This window comes from Phyllobates terribilis, unplaced genomic scaffold (assembly GCF_046119375.1).
Source record: "Phyllobates terribilis strain yellow unplaced genomic scaffold, ASM4611937v1 Scaffold_3__8_contigs__length_932513732, whole genome shotgun sequence".
Lineage (NCBI taxonomy): Eukaryota > Metazoa > Chordata > Amphibia > Anura > Dendrobatidae > Phyllobates > Phyllobates terribilis.
In genome coordinates, this window is record NW_027362763.1 from 391845887 (window position 1) to 391868002 (window position 22116).

General features: G+C 40.1%; 1 protein-coding gene across 1 annotated transcript in view; it reads right to left on the reverse strand.

The window, feature by feature from the left end:
* The window catches only part of LMBRD1 (LMBR1 domain containing 1), a 227987-nt gene that overhangs the window by 166774 nt on the left and 39097 nt on the right, over window positions 1–22116 (reverse strand). Inside the window, exon 4 of the mRNA XM_073675501.1 lies at window positions 12823–12917. Coding sequence (XP_073531602.1) covers window positions 12823–12917 — 95 coding nt within the window. The remainder of the gene's footprint in view (window positions 1–12822; window positions 12918–22116) is intronic.

The following is a 22116-nucleotide window of genomic DNA, read 5'->3' on the forward strand; positions in this document are numbered from 1 at the left end:
TGTGAGTCTCCACCCCCTACTCCTGGTGTCTCCACAGGGCCACATGTGAGTCTCCACCCCCTACTCCTGGTGTCTCCACAGGGCCACATGTGAGTCTCCACCCCCTACTCCTGGTGTCTCCACGGGGCCACATGTGAGTCTCCACCCCCTACTCCTGGTGTCTCCACAGGGCCACATGCGAGTCTCCACCCCTACTCCTGGTGTCTCCACAGGGCCACATGTGAGTCTCCACCTCTAGTCCTGGTGTCTCCACAGGGCCACATGTGAGACTCCACCCCTACTCCTGGTGTCTCCACAGGGCCACATGTGAGTCTCCACCCCTACTCCTGGTGTCTCCACAGGGCCACATATGAGTCTCCACCCCTACTCCTGGTGTCTCCACAGGGCCACATGTGAGTCACCACCCCTACTCCTGGTGTCTCCACAGGGCCACATATGAGTCTCCACCCCCTACGCCTGGTGTCTGGCATCGGCTGTGACACCGACATCACTTTGACAGCATGAGAGCCAATCAGTTGCTCAGTGACTCTGAAGGCATCTACACTGGTAGCGCTGCAGAGTTGAAAGATTGGCATTGGCTGTTTTACTGACGTCACGTCAACAGCGCGTCAAACAGACACTGGAAGCAGCGGTGGAAACTCGCTAATGGACTCAATAAAGGAGAGTTCAGTACGGTTTGTTATTTTTTAACAAACACTAGCTGGGGTCAAAAACTCTCTGAAAGGAACATAACCTTTAATTTCTTAGCCTGGAATGTAACAACTGCGCATACTCGGTCCGGCTCTGCTGGCCAATCTCCTTTGTACACATGACCTTCTCACATGCCTCCTCTGGTTCATTCAGATGGTCATTGGCGAACTTCAAAAGGGCCTGGACATGTGCTGGCGTGAGCAGAGAGGCCTTGAGTGCCCTGCAGGATTTTAATCTATGACGGCATAGTGTGTTACTAAGGGTAATGTTTCCCACTGTGGTCCCAAGCTCACCTCGGGTCATTGACCAGGTCTTCCCATGTAGTTCTGGGCTAATTCCAGACCTTTCTCAGAATCATCCTTACCCCACGAGGCGGGATCTGGCATTGAGCCCCAGACCAAGCAAGATCGACAGTCATCTTGTGTCTCTTCCATTGTCTAATAATTGTGCTAACCGTTGTTGCCATCTCACAAAGCTGATTGCCTATTGTCCTGTAGCCCATCCCAGCCTTGTGCAGGTCTTGTGATGTCCTTAAACAGCTCTTTGGTCTTGGCCATGGTGGAGAGGTTGGAGTGTGATTGAGTGTGTGGACAGGTGTCTTTTATACAGGTAACAAGTTCAAACAGGTGTGATTAATACAGGTAATGAGTGCAGAGTAGGAGGGCTTCTTAAAGAAAAACTAACAGATCTGTGAGAGCCAGAATTGTTGCTGGTTGATAAGTGATCAAATACTTATTTCATGCAATAAAATGCAATTCAATTATTTAAAAAATCGTACAATGTGATTTTCTGGATTTTTTCTTTAGATTCTTTGCTATTGAAGTGTACCTACGATAAAAAATACAGACCTCTCCAAGCTTTGAAGGAGGCAAAATATGTAAAATCGGCAGTGTATCAAATACTTATTTTCCCCACTGCATATTGCAAGTACGTGTCTTATCACGTTATATTGAGCTTTGTACAAAACTTATGTAAGACAACCCATCAAGGAGGAAATGCAATAAATAAAAAAAAATAAAAAAACACACTAACTTTTTACTCCCAAGTCACTGTGATGGTCCCCAGCAGTTTTTATTGATTTTCAAGCAGCAATGACATGTTATTATACATCAAGTGACCAGAATGCTGAGGCCAGTGACTAACCACAGCGGTCATGTGGATGCAAAGAACATGACTGATGCAAGAAAAGCAACAAAGACTGATGGGGATTTTAACAGGTGGGTAACTTTTTTTTGTTTTATTCCATCTCCTCCTATTAACTTATTTTCTCGAACTCCAAGACAAATTATTGGAAATGTGCAGTTTATTTAGGCTTTTCTTTTTTTTTTTTTTTATTATTAGAAAGGGTAACAAAACAGTACTCACTGAGCAATTCTATTTATCATGCACTATGTATATAATACATGTGCTTGGTATTAAAAGGGTTTAAGCAATGAGAAAAAGGAAAAAAAAAGATCTGTCAAGATGTTACAAAAACTAGAAAAGGAAAAGAAAAATAGAAAGGTAGCAACTCACCGATCCTGTTGCAATTAAAAGTCGTTTAATCTAGAAAGACTGCTAATCCAGCAAGCAATACATTGCAAGGCAAGAGTGAGCAGTGCGGGAAGAGGGGAAAAAGACTATGTCCGTTTCTCACCTGTGTGGTTCTTCTACAGGTCAAATCCCAGCCTGTTGCAGCCTACACTATCCCTGCTTCTAAAGAAAATGAATATTCACATACCAGGATAGGATTGAGGGGGTGGCGTGCATACCAGGATAGGATTGAGGGGGTGGCGTGCATACCAGGATGGGGATGAGGGGGTGGCGTGCATACCAGGATGGGGATGAGGGGGTGGCGTGCATACCAGGATGGGGATGAGGGGGTGGCGTGCATACCAGGATGGGGATGAGGGGGTGGCGTGCATACCAGGATGGGGATGAGGGGGTGGCGTGCATACCAGGATGGGGATGAGGGGGTGGCGTGCATACCAGGATGGGGATGAGGGGGTGGCGTGCATACCAGGATGGAGATGAGGGGGTGGCGTGCATACCAGGATGGAGATGAGGGGGTGGCGTGCATACCAGGATGGGGGGATGGGGATGAGGGGTTGCCGTGCATACCAGGATGAGGATGAGGGGGTGCCGTGCATACCAGGATGAGGATGAGGGGGTGCCGTGCATACCAGGATGGGGATGAGGGGTGCCGTGCATACTAGGATGGGGATGAGGTGACATTACCCCTACACCAGTGTCATCAGCAGACCCCCTCCCACTTAACAGTGCATCGTGAACACATTTTTTGCTTATTTTTTTTATATTGCTCCTCTAAAATCTAAGTGCGTTTTATAGTGCGAAAAATACAATAGATATATAAATATATATATATATACACAGTACAGATCAAAAGTTTGGACACACCTTATCATTTTAAGATTTTTCTGTATTTTCATGACTGGTGGATACACAGCTGATAGTCCTACTGAATAGACTGTTAGAATTTGTATTATGGCAAGAAAAAAAGCAGCTAAGTAAAGAAAAACGAGTGGCCATCATTACTTTAAGAAATGAAGGTCAGTCAGTCCGAAAAAAATGGGAAAACTTTGAATGTGTCCCCAAGTACAGTTGCAAAAACCATCAAGCGCTACAAAGAAACTGGCTCACATGAGGACCGCCCCAGGAAAGGAAGACCAAGAGTCACCTCTGCTTCTGAGGATAAGTTTATCCGAGTCTCCAGCCTCAGAAATCGCAGGTTAACAGCATCTCAGATTAGAGACCAGGTCAATGCCACACAAAGTTCTAGCAGCAGACACATCTCTACAACAACTGTTAAGAGGAGACTTTGTGCAGCAGGCCTTCATGGTAAAATAGCTGCTAGGAAACTACTGCTAAGGACAGGCAACAAGCAGAAGAGACTTGTTTGGGCTAAAGAACACAAGGAATGGACATTAGACCAGTGGAAATCTGTGCTTTGGTCTGATGAGTCCAAATTTGAGATCTTTGGTTCCAACCACCGTGTCTTTACGCGATGCAGAAAAGGTGAACGGATGGACTCTACATGCCTGGTTCCCACCGTGAAGCATGGAGGAGGAGGTGTGATGGTGTGGGGGTGCTTTGCTGGTGACACTGTTGGGGATTTATTCAAAATTGAAGGCATACTAAACAAGCATGGCTACCACAGCATCTTGCAGCGGCATGCTATACCATCCGGTTTGCATTTAGTTGGACCATCATTTATTTTTCCAACAGGACAATGACCCCAAACACACCTCCAGGCTGTGTAAGGACTATCTGACCTAGAAGGAGAGTGATGGGGTTCTATGCCAGATGACCTGGCCTCCACAGTCACCAGACCTGAACCCAATTGACATGGTTTGGGGTGAGCTGGACCGCAGAGTGAAGGCAAAAGGGCCAACAAGTGCTAAGCATCTCTGGGAACTCCTTCAAGATTGTTGGAAGACTGTTTCCGGTGACTACCTCTTGAAGCTCATCAAGAGAATGCCAAGAGTGTGCAAAGCAGTCATCAAAGCAAAAGGTGGCTACTTTGAAGAACCTAGAATATAAGACATATTTTCAGTTGTTTCACACTTTTTTGTTAAGTATATAATTCCACATGTGTTAATTCATAGTGTTGATGCCTTCAGTGTGAATGTACAATTTTCATAGTCCTGAAAATACAGAAAAATCTTTAAATGAGAAGGTGTGTCCAAACTTTTGGTCTGTACTGTAAATAATTTTAAAAGGGTTTTCGTTAGATTAGTATACCAAGGGTATAGAGTATGCTATGTTAACCCATTCTCTGTTACAGAACTACTTAAATACCAAGATAAAAGTAGCTAAAATCCATACTGTATCATATCATATTTAATAAGAAAAAAAAGTAAAGTATTAAAACTTGTGCCCGCTCTACAGCCATTACTGTCTAGGTGAAAACATTTACAACCGACATCAGAACGGTTTACAAAACATGTTCTTATATTTCTATACATAAAGTTTACTTTAACAGTGGATGCACAATGTTGACTTAACAATTTATAAATTATTACTGAAGCATTAACTCCGCAGAATTGACAATTCTCATCAAAGCATAGCGAGCACAAACCTCCCATATGATCACTCTTCTGCAATTATGCCAATTCAGCACGCCATAATAACATTCTGTTGAGAGGTTCATGTAAGGAACTGTCTAGGAGATAATCTGCCACAAATGATTGACAGAGCCATAAATATATTCTTCATGCACAAGCTCCTCATGACTTTCACTGATGAAATAAGCTTGAAAAGACCCCTACATTACTCTCAGGCCGGTTTCACACAAGTGTTTTGCGGTCCTAGTACAGAGTGTGATGCACGGAATGGCCTTGGGTCCCCCTGACCTAAAAGTTGACAGCCTCATGCTGTATTTGTTATGAGGCTATTGAGTTTGGGTCAAAAGAACCACAACCGGTCCATACACTATGACTCACTACACAAGGATGTGTGAATGCAACAGAAATTAAAAAATATATATTATCATCCATCATTCAATAATTTTTGTAAAATTCTAAAAAGTTTAAGAACAGATAAGGACTAAATCAAAGAAATCTAACTGGAGTACTAAGCAAGCATAACCAAGATCTTCATTATCATTTACGGTTTCAAATAAAATAAAATACTCAAATAGCAAAAAGCTCTGAACTATACGCATATACTTTGTGTTCAGATTTCTCAACATCTCAACCACTTTCACACTATAAAATGAACAAAAAAAATTAAGAAAAATACACATATTTGGTATTGTTGCGTTAGTAAAAGTCTGATCAAAATATAAAATAAATTAATTGAAAAGAATATCGTAGTGCCACAGTTACATTTCTTTGGTCGCCGCAACATTGCAATAAAAGGCAATCTAAACATCGTATCTACCCCAAAATGGCATCAATAACAACATCATCTCAGGGCACAAAAAATAAACCCTCACACAGCCCCAATTAAAAATTTTCTCTGAAAATAGCGACAAAAGCAAATTTATTTTTACCATTAAGAAAAAAAAAAAAAACACACGATACATGTTTGGTATCTCCACAAAGTAGTGACCTGGAAAATTATATTGCCAGGCAGTTCTACCGTAAAGTGACCATGGTAAATCAAAAACAAATTGTGGAATTGCACTTTATTTTGGAATTTCAACCTGTTTGAATTTTTTTCCCCGCATTCCAATACATCACATGAAGAAATAAATGGTGTCACTGAAAAGTACAACTCGTCCCGCAGAAAACAAGCCCTCATACAGTTCTGTGGGCAGAAAGAAAAAAGTATTGTATTTCTTGTAAAAAGGGAAGGAAACTAAAGCATAATAGCCACGCCAAGAAGGGGTTAACGGAGAATTTATGGTATTCATGATCAGGTCATCAGTCAAGGGATTTTCTTGGGTAAATACTGTAGAAAAGAAAGTTAAGAGATCGGCCTTTCCCTCATCTTCTCCCACCACTTCACCCATGTTTTTTTTTTACCATTTATGTAGTTGAATATTTTGGATTATTTTTATTTCCCTTGGCATTTAGCTTCTTTGTCTCAATCTTTATTGCCTTGATTTTTCTTCTCTCTATCATCAGTTAATGCCTTGTCACTCCCGTCTTGTTTTAATTCCATTAAAGCTCTCTTTTTGTTACTTATTGCGTCCCTTACAGCTCTATTTAGCGATAGTGGTTTCCTCCTATTTCTAGCTTGCTTATTCTCACATATATTGTGCACAGGCCCAATATAAAATAAAAAGGTTTTAAAGTTTCCCATTCATTTTGCTTATTTTTATTTCTGAAGACATTGTCCCATTTTATGGCATAGCTCTCATCCAGCCATGTGTCCGTTATCCCAACTATATCATAATTTTCTTTCAAATTATTAAATTCTAATTCATCTATCTTATTGTTGAGGCTTCTAGCATTAGTTTACACTAGTGGCCAAACTTGAGGCAACACCCTCAAGATTTATGAATTTTTAGCATTTTGCCAATACAAATCCAAATTTCATGAAGGTTTTTGATTTCACAGTAAAGTTTTTAAGTAAAAATAACAAAATCTCATATAGAAACACAATATTAGCAGGAAATTTGTTCATTTGTCAACAAACTGGACACTATTGTCACTCAGATTACTGTGGGAGAAAAGCCATTTATTTGTCCTATTTTCATATCTAACACTAAAATTTTAATACTTTGTTGGATAGCCCGTGGCCTTGATAGCATGCCAAGTAGATGCCAGGCAGTTTTCTACCAGTTTGTTTAAATCAGATGGTGTGATGATATGAAACCATGATTTGATGATGGCAGCAATGAGTTCCTGCTTGTTTTAAGCCCGCTGTTTTGAAATTTCTCTTTTGAGCTGAGCCCAGAGATTCTCATAGGATTGAGATCTGGGCTGTTTCCTGGACAATTCAATAGCTGGACATTTTTGTCCTTGAACCAAGAGAGATATTTTTTAGCTGTATGGCATGGGGCTCCATCTTGCTGAAAAATAAATGGTGTCCCTTCACCAAATACATCACGTGCCGAAAAAATAAGTTTAGACTGAAGGACTTCCTTGATGTACTTTCCAGCATTAAAGGTTTCTTCAATTACCTGCAGCCGACCACCTGCATCTCTGGACACACAGCCCCATACCATAACACTCAGAGGATGCTTCATGGTGGGCAAGCAATCCTCTCCAGGTCGTTGTCGAACGTAGCGGACCAGTCGCTGCCAGAGATGGATATGCGTGTCTCATCGCTCCATAAAACATTTTTCCATTGTTCAATGGTTCATTTAGAATGTTCTTTGGCCCATTATAGACGTTTCTGACGCTGTGAGGCATTCAAAAATGGCTTTTTACGTGGTATTCTTGCTCTTAACCCCGCGTTTACCAATAGTCATCGAACCGTCCGATCGGACATCGGACACTGTCACTCCAGTGTTGACAAGCTCCTTGTTGATGTCAACATCAGTCTGAGGAGTTGTAGCCTTCTTCCTTCCTCTACCTGGTTTATTCTTTATCGAACCAGTCTCTTGAAACTGCTTACACACTTTGAGAACGCTGGCCGGTGAGATCCCTTTTCCAATTCGTGCTGCAATTTCCCGGTAACTGTACCCTTCTTCTCTTAAAGTAACCGCTTTGGCTCTCTTCTTAGGTGACCACTCCTAATACTGCTGGCACAATATCGGTCTTAAAACATACCCGGGTATAAACAAACATAGAATACATATAGCAGAAGAAGGCGTGTGTTCAAGTAAGTATGTCAGTGAAAACTTTCATTAAATATTGGTGATGGTAAAAAACTGCAGGTGTTGCCTCAATTTTGGCTACTAGTGTACATGTAGTTTATGTATTTTTTTGCATCTCTATTTCTTAGTGAATTAACTGATCTAATCCCTAACCCTATGCCATCCCCACTTTCATTACTTATCCCCAGGTCACTATCTAAACCATGTTCCCTTCCTGTACAGTAATTACCATCCCCCCAGTCACTAGTTTAAAACATTGCTTCAACCTTCAAGCCATTTTCCCACAAATGGCTTGAAGGTTGGAGTGCCACATCAGGACTAGTCTCCCTTTCACTCTTTCCTCTGTGCCCTGCTTTTTGTCACCCAGTTGCTGCCTCAATGTCCTGCAGCTCCATGCAACCATCCTCCCTAAAATCTACCCCAGCAAGTGTTTGCTCAGTGAGCAGCAAACTCATTTCAATATTGTCAATGGATCTCAGTGTTGCAAGCTGCACATTTAGATCCAGTACCAGGGCTTTCAAATGTACAACACAAAACCCCATCACTTTTGTCACACAGTGCATAATGTGAAAAACAAAAATAAATGAAAAGAATTTATGAATTTCTGTTTTTTTGTTTAAAATGCCACCCAAAATTTGAAAAAAAAAGTAATAAAAAAATGATGTTATGTAGTCCAAAACACTATGAATAAAAACTTCAACTCATCCTGTAGAAAAAAATAAGTTTCCACACAGCTTTCAGAGGAAAAAAAAAAAGTTATAGCTCTCAGAATATTGTGATGCAATTACAAATTTTTTGTAAATCAGTATTTTTACCATGCAAAAATTGCAAATTCTACATAACCTTAGAGTCGCTGTAATCGTACTGACCAAAAAAATAAGGTCGTCTTATCAAGTTTCCCAAACAGTAAATCGCGTAAAACAAAATAAAAATTAAGACAATTCCTGAAATGCTGTTTGTTCATTATGTTTCTCAAAAATTGGAATAGAAAGCAAATAAAAATGGTATGTACCCCAAATTTACCAATAAAAACATCTCATTCCACAAAAAACAAGTCCCTACTCAGATCTGTTATCTGTCAAGGAAAAAATCCACGTTCAGAAAGCCAAATAGCCCCTTCTGACCCCTGCAGTGTGCCCAAACCACGCGCTGAGTTTATGCAAATTTTAAGATATTTTTACAGTACCAGCAAAAGCAATGAGATTTCAGAAAACTCATGCACACAGTTTTTTTTCCTGGCATTATTGGAAAACTGCTGCATTTTTGAAAACTGCAGTATGTCACTTTTTTCAGCATTTTTTTGCAGCATTTTTTCACTTACTGAAAGCATTAAGTAAGTGCAAAAACAGAAGGCATCAGGTTTGGCTGTGCTTTTGGTGGAAAAAGCATGTACAGCAGTATGTGAAACTCATTTATTTTTGCTATTTTCCAAGTTTAACAATACCTGACCAACTCAGGGGCCGACCAAAGTGTGAAAGTAAACAGTGCCTACAAACTCCATGCTCTGCCAGTGTCTTAGGCCCCCTTCACACGTCCGGTTTGTATGTCCGTATGCTTTCCGTTTTTTTAAGTACCGCAAATACGGACATATGCACACCCATTGTATTCAATGAGGGGTGTGGTTTCCAAAATGTGGTCAGTTGTTGGAGGTTTCTGCTGTTCTGGCACCTTGGGGGCTTAGCAAGGAACAATTCTTCCTTTCTGAGATCTGCCATATGCACAAATAGTAGTTTCAGACCACATATTGGGTATTGAATTCAGAAGAAATTGCTTTATAAATATTTCTATTCCTTGTAAACATGGAGCTTAAACAACATTTTTGTGGAAAAAAAATTTTTTGTTTTATTATCACGATCCAGCAATATAAAATTCTAAATAGCACATGGGGGTTCAAAATACTCCCCAGACCCATAGATGAATTTATTGAGGAGTGTGGTTTCCAAATTGGAGTCACACTGATGGGGGGGGGGGGGGTGGAGTGGGGATTTCTGCTGTTCAGGTAACCTTGAGGACTTTGCAAATGGTGCCCACTGACTATACCAGACAAATCTGCACTCCAAAAGTCAAATAGCGTTTCTTTCCTTCAGAGCCTTGCTGTGAGTCCAAAAAGAAGTTTCCAACCACACATAAGCTATTGCTACGTTTTAGAGAATTGGTCTATCATGCTATGATGTCCGTTCTCTCCTACTACCTCTTGGGAGTAAAAAATATTGGAGTTAAAGCATCATTTTAGTGGAAAAATGCAATTTTTCAGTTTTGTGTCCCAAGTTAGAAACTTTTCAAAAAGACCAAAAAGGTCACTGTGCTGCTAGATAAATTCCTTGAGGTATAAATTCCAAAATGGGATAATTTGGGGATAGTTTGTTCTGTTTTGACATGTTAAGGGCACTAAAAATGAATTATGGGCTCCACGATCTTTTCCAGACAAAAATGTGCTCCAAAAAGCACACCTTCTGAGCCCTGTTGTGTGCCCAAACAGTAGTTACCAACCACATATGGGTTATCTGTGTACTCAGGACACATTGCTTTACAAATTGTGCTATCCATTTTTACCTGTTTCCCTCGTCAAAAAGGAAAAAATTGGATCTAAAGGGAATATTTTTCTAGAAATCTCTTTGTTTTTCATTCTTAATTTTCTCGTATCAAGCTTATAAACGTTTGTAAAAGCACCAGTGAGTCCAAAAAAAGATACATCTCAAGAAAAAATCCTTGAGGCTGCGTGCCCACGTTGCGTATTACAAGCGTATATGCTGCGGAATTTCCGCAGCGTAAACGCTTGTAAAACGCATGTATATTCGCACCCCATGGTCCCCAATGGCATTCCGCAATGTCAATGCCCATGCTGCGGATTTTTCCGCAGCGTATATGCTGCGGTCAAAAATCCGCAGCATGTTCATTAATTTTGCGGAAGCGCAGCAGAATCAATGTGCGGATGGTACCCAAGTCTGGATGAGAGGAGACTCTCATCCAGACCTGGGTACCAAAGAACCTGTAAAAAAAAAAGAAGAAAATAAAGTTTATACTTATCTTCTGATGTTTTCCCTCCGTCGCGCTGTTGTGTGAAGGACCTGCCACGTCATTGAGTCATGTCACCCATCACATGACTCAATGACTTCACCGCAGGTCCTGCACACGGCAGCGTGAGCCGCTCAAGACTCCGGACAGGGCAGAGAATGCATCGGAAGGTGAGTATAAACTTTATTTTTTAATTTTTTACCATTCTGATTCTTTTTTTTTTTTTTAACTATTACTTGGTCACACTATATAAATCCATGCCGGTTGCATGGATTTATATAGTGTGAACAAGTTGTCAAGCACTTTTCCAAGTGATGCTTAAATCACTTGGAGAAGTGCTTGATAACCCGCATGCGGAAATGCATGCAAAGAAGCTGCAAAGACGCCTCACAAACGCTTCTACCTGGCGGGAAAACCGCATGTAAAATCCGCATGCGATTTTCCCGTCAGGGAGAAGCGTAAAAAATATGCTTCAGTTCCGCAACGTGGGCACTTAGCCTGAGAGGTGCAGATTTCAAAATGGGGTCAATTGTGGGGAACCTCTGCTGTTTTGGCATCTCAGACTCTACAAATGTGACATGACGTCCGCAATTAACTAACACTCCTACCCTTCTGAGCCCAAACAGTAGTTGCCAACCACGTATTGGGTATTGGTGTCCTTAGGAGAAATTGCGTGGTCCATTTTCTCCTGTTACCCTGTTGCAAAGTAAAAATTTGTGGCTGAAATAACTTTTTTCATAGAAAAAAATAAAAAAATTCTATTTTCAAGACCTAATCTTATAAAACTTTAGTGAAGTAACTGCAAGTCCAAAAAAAGTCAAATCATCTCAAGATAAATTCTTTGAAGGGTGCAGCTTTCAAAATAATGTCACTTGTGGGTTGAGGGGTGGGGGTTTATGTTGTTGCGGCATCTTGGGTGCTCTGCAAATGTTACATGGTGTCCATAATCAACTGCAGCCAAAATTGAACTCCAAGTGTTAAATCGTGTTCCTTCCCTTCTATACTGTGTGCCCACATAGTAGGATTCCTACCACATTTGGTGTATTGGCATGTTCAGTAGAAATTGATTAACAAATTTTTCAATGCATTTTCTCTTATTACAGCTTGTGAAAATGACAAATTTGAGGCTAAAACAAAATTTTAGTTGAAAATCATTTTTTATTTCACTTTGCGTTCATTCATGTGAAGCACCTGAAGGGTTTAACTTACTGAATGCATTTTTGAACATTTCTAGGGTTGGAATTTTTAAAATATCACTTCTGGGGTTTTTCCTGTCATATAAGCCCCTTAAAGTCACTTAATTACTTAATAGGTAGGTCATTAACCCTTCCAATATTCTAGCAAAATAAAGGGGTTTCAAACATGATGCTAAATTTAAAGTAGACGTGTGGGAAATGTTATTTATGAACTATTGTGTGGTATGACTTCAAAAGTGCATACAAACTCTAAAGTTGAAAATGGCAAATTTAAAATTTTTGCCAAGTTTTCAAAAATAAATTTTAATCAACCTATATTCATCACTATCATGGAGCACAATGTCATTGAAAAAAAAAATCTGAATTACTGGGATATGTAAAAGTATTCTATAGTTGTTCCCATATAAAGTGACACATAAAATGTGAAAAATAGGCTCTGGCAGTAAGGGGTTAATTGGGCATTGAATCTAAACAAAATGTGGCAACAAGGGCAGATTAATTTATATGAGGGCTACATAGATGGGTGGGAGGGATGGGACACCAGATAAAGGCATGTTCAATATTATATATATATATATATATATATATATATATATATATATATATATATATATATATATATATATATATATATATATATATATATATATATATATATATATATATATATATATATATATATATATATATATATATAAAGAAAGTACTTACTGAGCAGTGGTTCCTGTCCTCATCCTTTTCTTCATAGTAAAAATATACAAATGGTATCCACAAAAACACACAGAACAGGATAATGGAATAAAAGGCTACAAAAAGAAATGAGACACAATTAGGTAGAAGTCAAAATGTATGTTGTTACAATTGTAGCCTTTAATTAAATAGCAGATCTCAACATATTTTATTATAAAACTTTTAGTTGCCTAGGATAACAATTATTTCTAGACAATGGAAAAGAAGGGAAAATAAGATACTATACCAAATTGTAACCTATAATAATAGATTCAAAGTAAAAAGAATTAAAGGGAATATATCAGCAGGTTTTTGCTACCCCATCTGTGAGCAACATGATGTAAGGGCACAAAGAATGATTCCTATGATATATCACTAATTGGACTGTTTGTTGCAGTTTTGATAAAATCCCTGTTTTCTGTGTCGTAGATCTAGTAGTTCTCTGAATGCTGAGCTCTGTATAACTCTGCCCACACCCGATTGGCAGCTTCCTGTGTACAATGAATTGTCAGCACGTTGCCAATGAGTGGTGGGGAATGGGTTACACAGATTAGCTGGACTGTCCTGCTCATGAGACCTAGTCCTGCAATGTTAATCTCCTGCTGATAAAGTATCGATTGTACTGAAATTACAGCACACAGCATAATAAGTGATTCAGGTCACTTGCCCTATAATATGCTGATCTCAGATCAAGTAGTAAAAACCTGGTAGATTCCCTTTAAGGTCATGAAAAAAAGAATGAAGAATAATAGTCATTGTCACTTTTGAACAGGTTTCTCGGTCTGTTCTTCCTGTTCTATATACAGTGGGTAAGGAAAGTATTCAGACCCCTTTACAGTTTTCACTCTGTTTCATTGCAGGCATTTGGTAAATTCTAAAAAGTTTAATTTTTTTCTCATTAAAGCACACTCTGCACCCCATCTTGACTGAAAAAAAAACAACTGAAATGTAGAAATTTTTGCAAATTTATTAAGAAAGAAAAACTGAAATATCACATGGTCATAAGTATTCAGACCCTTTGCTCAGACACTCATATTTAAGTCACATGCTGTCCGTTTCCTTGTGATCCTCCTTCAGATGGTTCTACTCCTTCATTTGAGTCCAGCTGTGTTTAATTAAACTGATAGGACTTGATTTGGAAAGGTACACATCTGTCTATATAAGACCTCACAGCTCACAGTGCATGTCAGAACAAATGAGAATCATGAGCTCAAAAGGAACTGCCCAAGGAGCTCAGAGACAGAATTGTGGCAAGGCACAGATCTGACCAAGGTTACAAAATAATTTCTGCATTATTTAAGGTTCCTAAGAGCACAGTGGCCTCCATAATCCTTAAATGGAAGAAGTTTGGGACCACCAGAAGTCTTCCTAGCTAAACTGAACAATCGTGGGAGAAGAGCCTTGGTGAGAGAGGTAAAGAAGAACCACAAGATCACTGTGGCTGAGCTCCAGAGATTCAGTAAGGAGATGGGAGAAAGTTCCACAAAGTCAACTATCACTGCAGCCCTTCACCAGTCGGGCCTTTATGGCAGAGTGGCCCGACGGAAGCCTCTCCTCAGTGCAAGACACATGAAAGCCCGCATAAAGTTTGCTCAAAAACACATGAAGGACTCCCAGACTAACAGAAATAAGATTCTCTAGTCTGATGAGACGAAGATAGAACTTTTTGGTGATAATTCTAAGCGGTATGTGTGGAGAAAACCAGGCACTGCTCATCACCTGCCCAATACAATCCCAACAGTAAAACATGGTGGTGGCAGCATCATGCTACGGGGGTGTTTTTCAGCTGCAGGGAAAGGACAACTGGTTGCAATTTAAGAAAACATGAATGCGGCGAAGTACAGAGATATCCTGGATGAAAACTTCTTCCAGAGTGCTCAGGACATCAGACTTGGCCGAAGGTTCACCTTCCAACTAGACAATGACCCTAAGCACACAGTTAAATAACAAAGGAGTGGCTTCAGAACAACTCTGTGACCATTCTTGATTGGTCCAGCCAGAGCCCTGACCTAAACCCAATTGAGCATCTCTGGAGAGACCTGAAAATGGCTGTCCACCAACGTTCACCATCCAACCTGATGGAACTGAAGAGGATCTGCAAGTTAGAATGGCAGAGGATCTCCAAATCCAGGTGTGAAAAATTTGTTGCATCATTCCCAAGAAGACTCAAGGCTGTACTAGCTCAAAAGCGTGCTTCTACTCAATACTGAGCAAAGGGTCTGAATACTTATGACCATGTGATATTTCAGTTTTTCTCATTTAATAAATTAGCAAAAATTTCTACATTTCAGTTGTTTTTTTTTCAGTCAAGATGGGGTGCAGAGTGTACATTAATGAGGAAAAAAAATCAACTTTGTAGAATTTACCAAATGGCTGCAATGAAACAGAGTGAAAAATTTAAAGGGGTCTGAATACTTTCTGTACCCACTGTAGCTCTAAAAGATATAGATTGAAAGGATGATCCACTAGTGAACAAGCCCTTATTAACAGCATCAAGGCAAAGCATAGAAATTGTAATAAAAAAGAGCTATACTTTCCTCCTAGACCAGCACCATTCCTCCATTCTCATCAGTGTACCCCGCCTGCTACCAGACAGTGTTTCTACCTCTTGGACAAAATTGGAAGGAGGCAGCTGATCATCAGCCACTGACTTCAGCAGCCACGTGACATTGTCAGGTGAACAGCAGGGGGTTCGGGACTAATATCAGAGGAATGCTACCAGCCCAGCTGGAGAGTATAGGTGTTTTTTTTTGTTTTTAATATATGCTGCCACAAGATGCTATTAATACACCGTGTTCCAAACTACTATAGAAATGTCATTTTTCTCTGATTTTTTTAAATGGTCGAAGCAAACGAGTCAGTATAATGTTGAAATCAACGGTTAGGCTATGAGCCCACGATGCAGAAATGCTCAGGATTTTTTCCTGAGTGTTTCTGCATCTCCCTGGCAGAAAAAACGCATGCGGATTGTACATGCGGATTGTACATAAGTTTTCCTGGCAGGGACATGGGGAAATGGAGCGTTCTTCACATGCATTTCCGCATGCGGGTTGACAAGCGCTTTCCAAGCGATTTTAGCATCACTTGGAAAGTGCTTGACAACTTGGTCACACGATATAAATCCATGCAAACGGCATGGATTTATATAGTGTGACCTTAAAGAATGGTAAAAAATAAAAAATAAATCTATACTTACCTTCCGATGGCCCCCGAAGTCTTTATTCGCTCCATCCTGGCTGCCGGCAGCTCGCGGTACACTACACTGAAGGACATGCCGTCACATGACTAAATGACGTCAGCGCAGGTCCTTCAGTCCATCGCAAGCTGCCGGCAAGGGAGGATGAGCAAAGCGAGGGCCGTCACAAGATAAATATATTTATTTTTTATTTTATTCTTTTTTTCACAGTTTCTATGGTACCTGGGTGTGGAGGAGAGTCTCCGGTCCTCCACTCCCAGGTATCATCCGCACATTGAAACGCATAGAATGCGCATCTACATATGCAGTGATGCGTAATCCATGCAAGTCAATGGTGGCGAAAACGCAGCACTTCCGCAAAATAATTCGTAGTGCTGCATTTTTTTCCACAATGATAACCCGCAGCGGAAATTTCCGCAGCATGTGCACAGCACATGCGGATTATCATTGGGGAACATGCGAGGCCTTCTACCATGCGTTTTTGCCACTGCGGAAACGCTTAAAAAACGCATCGTGGGCACACAGCCTTAGAGTACATCTCAGATTTTAATGCATAAACCTCCCAAAAAAAGCAGTTATTTTTTCAGTTTGAAAAAAAAAAAACACCATACTAAAAATACACTGATCCAAATTATTATGCACAACAGTTTCCAGGTAGTAGACAGAAATTGGTTATTTGTTGAATTTGCAGCATTACGAGGTAACATTTTGCTGAAATCACAAGCTATTTGAATCAAAAACATCTTGACCGGCCAAGTTACATGATAACATAGGACCCCTTCATTGAGGTCACCTTCACAATTCTTGCATCCATTGAACTTGTGAGTTTTTGGATAGTTTCTGCTTGAATTTCTTCGGATGATGTCAGTATAGCTTCCCCGAGCTGCTGTTTTGATGTGAACTGCCTCCAACCCTCATAGAACTTTTACTTGAGGATACTCTAAAACAGTGTCCCCCAACTCCAGTACTCAGGAGCACAGATGATAATTGCAGTACCTGCATAGGTAATAATTTCATCACCTGTGCAATACTAAGGAAATCCTGAAAACATGACCTGTTGGTGGCTCTTGAGGACTAGAGATGGGAACACTGCTAAAGGTTCTCAATAGGGTTGTGGTCAGGGGAGGATGTTGGCCATAACATGAGTGAGTTTATTTCCCTTTACACCCAGAGCAGCCAATGACTCAGATATTATTTGCTGCATGAGGTGGTACATTGTCATGCACGAAGAGGATTCTGCTACGGATGGCACGTCACTTCTTTTTGTACCATGGAAGAAAGTGAAACACTATATAATTTTGCTGAGGTCATTACCACACCTTCAGGGACCTTAAAAGGAGACAAGCAACATGCTCCCCATGATTCCAGCCCAAAGCATCACTCCGCCATAACATTGTTTAGATATGGTGGTCATCCACAACTCCCATCTATCTGGATCATCGAGGGTTGCACGGCATTCATCAGAAAACAAGACAGTTTTAAAAAAGAGTCTTCATGCATATCTGGACCCACTTCAACAGCTTCTACTTGTGAGCACTGTTTAGGGGTGGTGAAATAGTGGGATTATGCACAACTAAAAGCCTCTGGAGGATCCTACAAATTGAGGTTTGTGGTACTCCAGAAGCACCAGCAGCTTCAAATACTTGTTTTCTGCTTTGTATTTTAGCAGCTTTTCTCCTATTCTGATTAATTAGTCTGGTAGAAACCTTCCTCGTTATTCCTTTATCTGCATGAACCCATCTGTGCTCTGCATCAACCACAAATCTCTTCACAGTACGATGATGATCGTGCTAAAGCTTTTGTGAACTAAAGTTTTCATACAATTTCCAAGGCATTGCACTATTTGACACTTTTCAGCAGCAGCAGAGAGATTCTTTTTCTTCCCATATTTTTTGAAAACTTGTGGCCTACTTAAAAATGTGGAACATCTTCAAGTAATTTTTTTTAATTGGGTTCAACTGGCAAATCACAGGTGTTTGAGAATGAAGTTTATATACACACCCACAGAAGATGTTGGTGGCAAAGCCGACAAGAATACTACAAGCAAAAAGGACGACACTTCAGGAAAAACACAGCCTTCGGTTTCCTCAAGAGTCTTCTGCTTCAAAAACGCAGCCAAAACACTGACGTCTAAAAGAGGCCATTTGCACATATGCGTAAGCAGACACAAAAAAATAAATAAAATACAAAAAAGTCTAAGAAACCACTTTTAACCACTTAAAGAATAGAAGATTTTTTGTTTTTTGCACCTCGGCATTTTCCTTCTCTTTTTCAAAGTGTCTTAAGTTATTTTTAGGTTGATATAACAGTTTGAACGTTGTTTTTGCGCAGCACAAGTTGTACTTTTGAATGACACCATTTATTTTAAATATTCAATATACTGAAAAATGGGAAACCTAAAAATTCTAAATGAAGTGAAAAAATAAAACAAAAGAAATTCTGCCATGTCTTTTGGATTTTGTTTTAACAGCATTCACTCTTTTTTATTCAAAATAGTAAAAATTCAGAACTTGACCTACAAATTTGTGCTAGTTTTGCCATTTTCCAAAACCTGTAACTTTTTTTTTTATATTCCTGTCTATTTAGAATTCCGGGCTCGTTTTTTGAATGGCAAGATATTACCTTTAAATCATACCAATTTTGGATACATATGACCCTTTGATCCTTTTTCTGCATTGTTTTAGGGAATAGTGACCAAAAAAAACACAATTCTCTCATTTGGATTTTTTTTTTTGCTATAGTTTTTACTGCATGGGTTAATTATTATTAGAATTTGATAAACCAGACTTTCACGGACACTGCGATACCAAATATGTTGAATTTTTAAAACAAAAACAAATTAATTTTTAAAGAGATAAAATAGGGGTGATTGAATTTTTTTATATATATTTTTTATTTTTTAATATTTAAACCTTTTGGTCATCTTTTTTTTTTTTAGCTTATTCTACATACTAAAATACTGCTAACTCAGAGTGTGACTGAACTTCATAGAAGTACCATAATGGTAGCAAAACCCTGGCTATCATGGTAACCCATCAATGCCCCGTAATCGCATCATAGACGGGGGAGGTGATGGCAGCAGGAACGCACGAGCATCAGTACACGTTCCATTTTAACAAAGCCGTCAGAGATTGAATACGCCATTTTATTTATCAGCCAGGGGTGAATCTCCGCTCCAGCCACTGCTGTTAGTCGCAGATGTCGGCTATGTAATTTAGGTGGCATTAGCCGCGTGTGGTGAGTGCTCAGCAATCTCCAAACATGATCACCCCTACAATCAAGAACATGGGTAAAATTGTAGAGTGCTTGTAAAGAACATGAAACTTTGCAATTTACCCCTTAAAAAAAATCTATTCTCAAGAACAGAGGGATTTTTATTTTATTTTTTTTATTTATTTTTTTTACCATAACTTTTTTGTTGCGTCAGGTCGTCATATTTTACATCATATTGACAATCAGTGTATATCATCACGACATCGTAGACTCTTAAATTTTTCTTCAGTAATGAAAGAATTAAACACTAATAACTTTTATCATAACAAAGTGTTGTAGGTAAAAGGGGAAGGAAAGGGGTGATGACAGATTAGTCATATCCGCACATTACACATAGTTGTAAATGGAGGGATTTTTAACTCTGTGGTGTATTGATCACCAATATTTTTAGGCAAGGATTGCCTCAGGAGCCTATGTGCTTCTACCGCAAAGGCAAAGCAATCTCTGCTAGCAGGATCTGAGAGAGCATGGTTCGGACTGTTGACTTGTCCATGACATCAGCACAAACTGTTGATCTTGAAGTGCGCACCATCCGCTGGAAAGAAGGAAGTCGGTAAGCAGGGAAACGGCGCTCCTGAAGATGGGAAAATGGGATAACCCCTTTAAAGATTTCTATCATAGTATGGAAAGTACCGGTATATATTTAATCACAGGTTCCCATGGTCATACATTGTATCCTGTTGAAATTTTCACAAGAATTGTATAAAAAAAAAAAAAAAAAGCATGACATGTGGGTCCTCTGGAATTTGGCTCTGTGACTGCAGACCAGCGAGTCCTCACATAGCGCATTGCGCTGTGAGTATTAACCAGCACCGGGAGCGGGTGATCATCATGTGATTTGCATGATTCCAGACACATTCTGACTAGACTGGTTCTGGCCTCGCTCAATACACTTGCATTGAGTGAGGCCGCTCCCATCTAGTCAGAATGTGGCCACATGTATGCAAATCACATACTTAAGGTCACGCGCCCGCCGCCAGCCCCGGAGAATCCTCACGGCGGGCTCGACATGAGGATTCACAACTTTGCAGCCAAAGAGTGACTGCAGACTTGTACCCGAAAGCCAGACAACCCCTTAAAGGCATGTGTACAAAGCGTTTTTGCAGATTTTCCAATGCGGAAACGCGGCGAAAATGCTTGCCAATCGGTCTGCAAGCTATTGCAATGCTATTCCTGATGTGCTGTGCACATGATGCGGAAATTTCAGCTCAGGATTACCATTGCGGAAAAAAACGCAGCATGTCCATTCTTTGCGCTACGAATTCACGCCCATTGACTTGAATTGAACTGCAGCAAATCCACAGGTATAATATCTATTAAGGGACTACTGAGGGGTGATATTAATAGCCATGGAGGGGGCTAGTATTCACGGCCCCTTCCCTGGCTATTAATATCAGCCCGTAGCTAACTGTTTAGCCTTTTCTGGTTAGATTTTATAAGGGGAACAAAAGTCTAATTTTTTTCTGGGGTCTCCCTGTAATCTAGCCAGTAAAGGCTAAACTAACAGCTGTGGGCTGATATTAATAGCCAGGGAACATTGTTGGCTAATTGCCCCTTCCCCGGCTACTAATATCAGCTCCCAGCGGTCAGCTTTCCCTCTGCTGGTTATAAAAATGACGCGGGAGCCCAAACCATTATTTTTTCATATTTTATTTTAATTTATTTATTTATTATTATTTTTTTTTTTTTTATAAATTTTAGGCTCTGTGCCAACGATCCAGATGTAGCAGCGCTTTGGAAGCATATTTGTTGCTGCGTCCAAAACTTTGCATTCTAATGAACGCAGGTAAATCCACATGTGTTCACTGAACCATGCATATTTACCTCATTAAATACATTCTAGTGGTCAAATTTATGTAGCGGAGACTAGTGACTCTGCAAGTGAATTTGACATGCTGTGGTCCTGAAATACATGCCGCATGTCAGAGTCCACGGGTGATCCACAGACTCTGATGCACGCATAGTGGACATGGGATTTCTAGAAATCCCATCCACTATGCTGTAACATCTGGACGCTGCATAAGCACGCAGCGTCAAACCTGCAGTGGCTTTTGACTGTGGCCACGTACCCAAACTCACCCGCAACATGTCAATTTCTGTAGCGGAAACGCTAGTCTCCGCTGCAGATTATGACTGATTGAAGTGTCATTATATGCGGTGAATTCACATGTACTGATAACAAAAGTGCGGGATTAGAACACTGCATTTTGGATGCAGCAAAAATACACTGAGTCCAAAGTGCTGCTGAGTGCTGTTTGTGGGGACGTAGCGGCTAACGAAACAGATGTGAGCAGTTAATAATGGCCAGGGACCATGTTAATGGCACCTTCCTAGGCTAAAAATAGCAGCTGACAGCTGCCCCAGAAATTATATGAATGGAAATGCTAATGACATTGGGTGAATGGGATTAGCTGACACCTAAGCTCTTTTGTTTGGTGATGACAAGGTCTCAATCAGACTCTTCCATCACAAAATCTAATTTAAGTAAAGTAAAGAGTTTAATAATCACACAGACACAGATGTTATTTGGTGGAATAATGCATAAAGACTGAACTCCATAAAGATGGAAGAGAAAAATTTCCATCGTACTCGTATTTTAGTAAAACAGCTGTCTTTATTTTCCGGAGTGCCATTCCAATGCTGCTGCAAAAAAGAGGTGGACATGGACATTCAATAATAAAACATCTTCAAGCTTTATTCCAAATACATATCTTTAAAAATCCATACCAGGATGATGTGGTACAGGAACCGCTCTAACGTATTTCTGGCGCCAACTGTGTCCTTAGTCATAGCACTTCCTCTAAGAC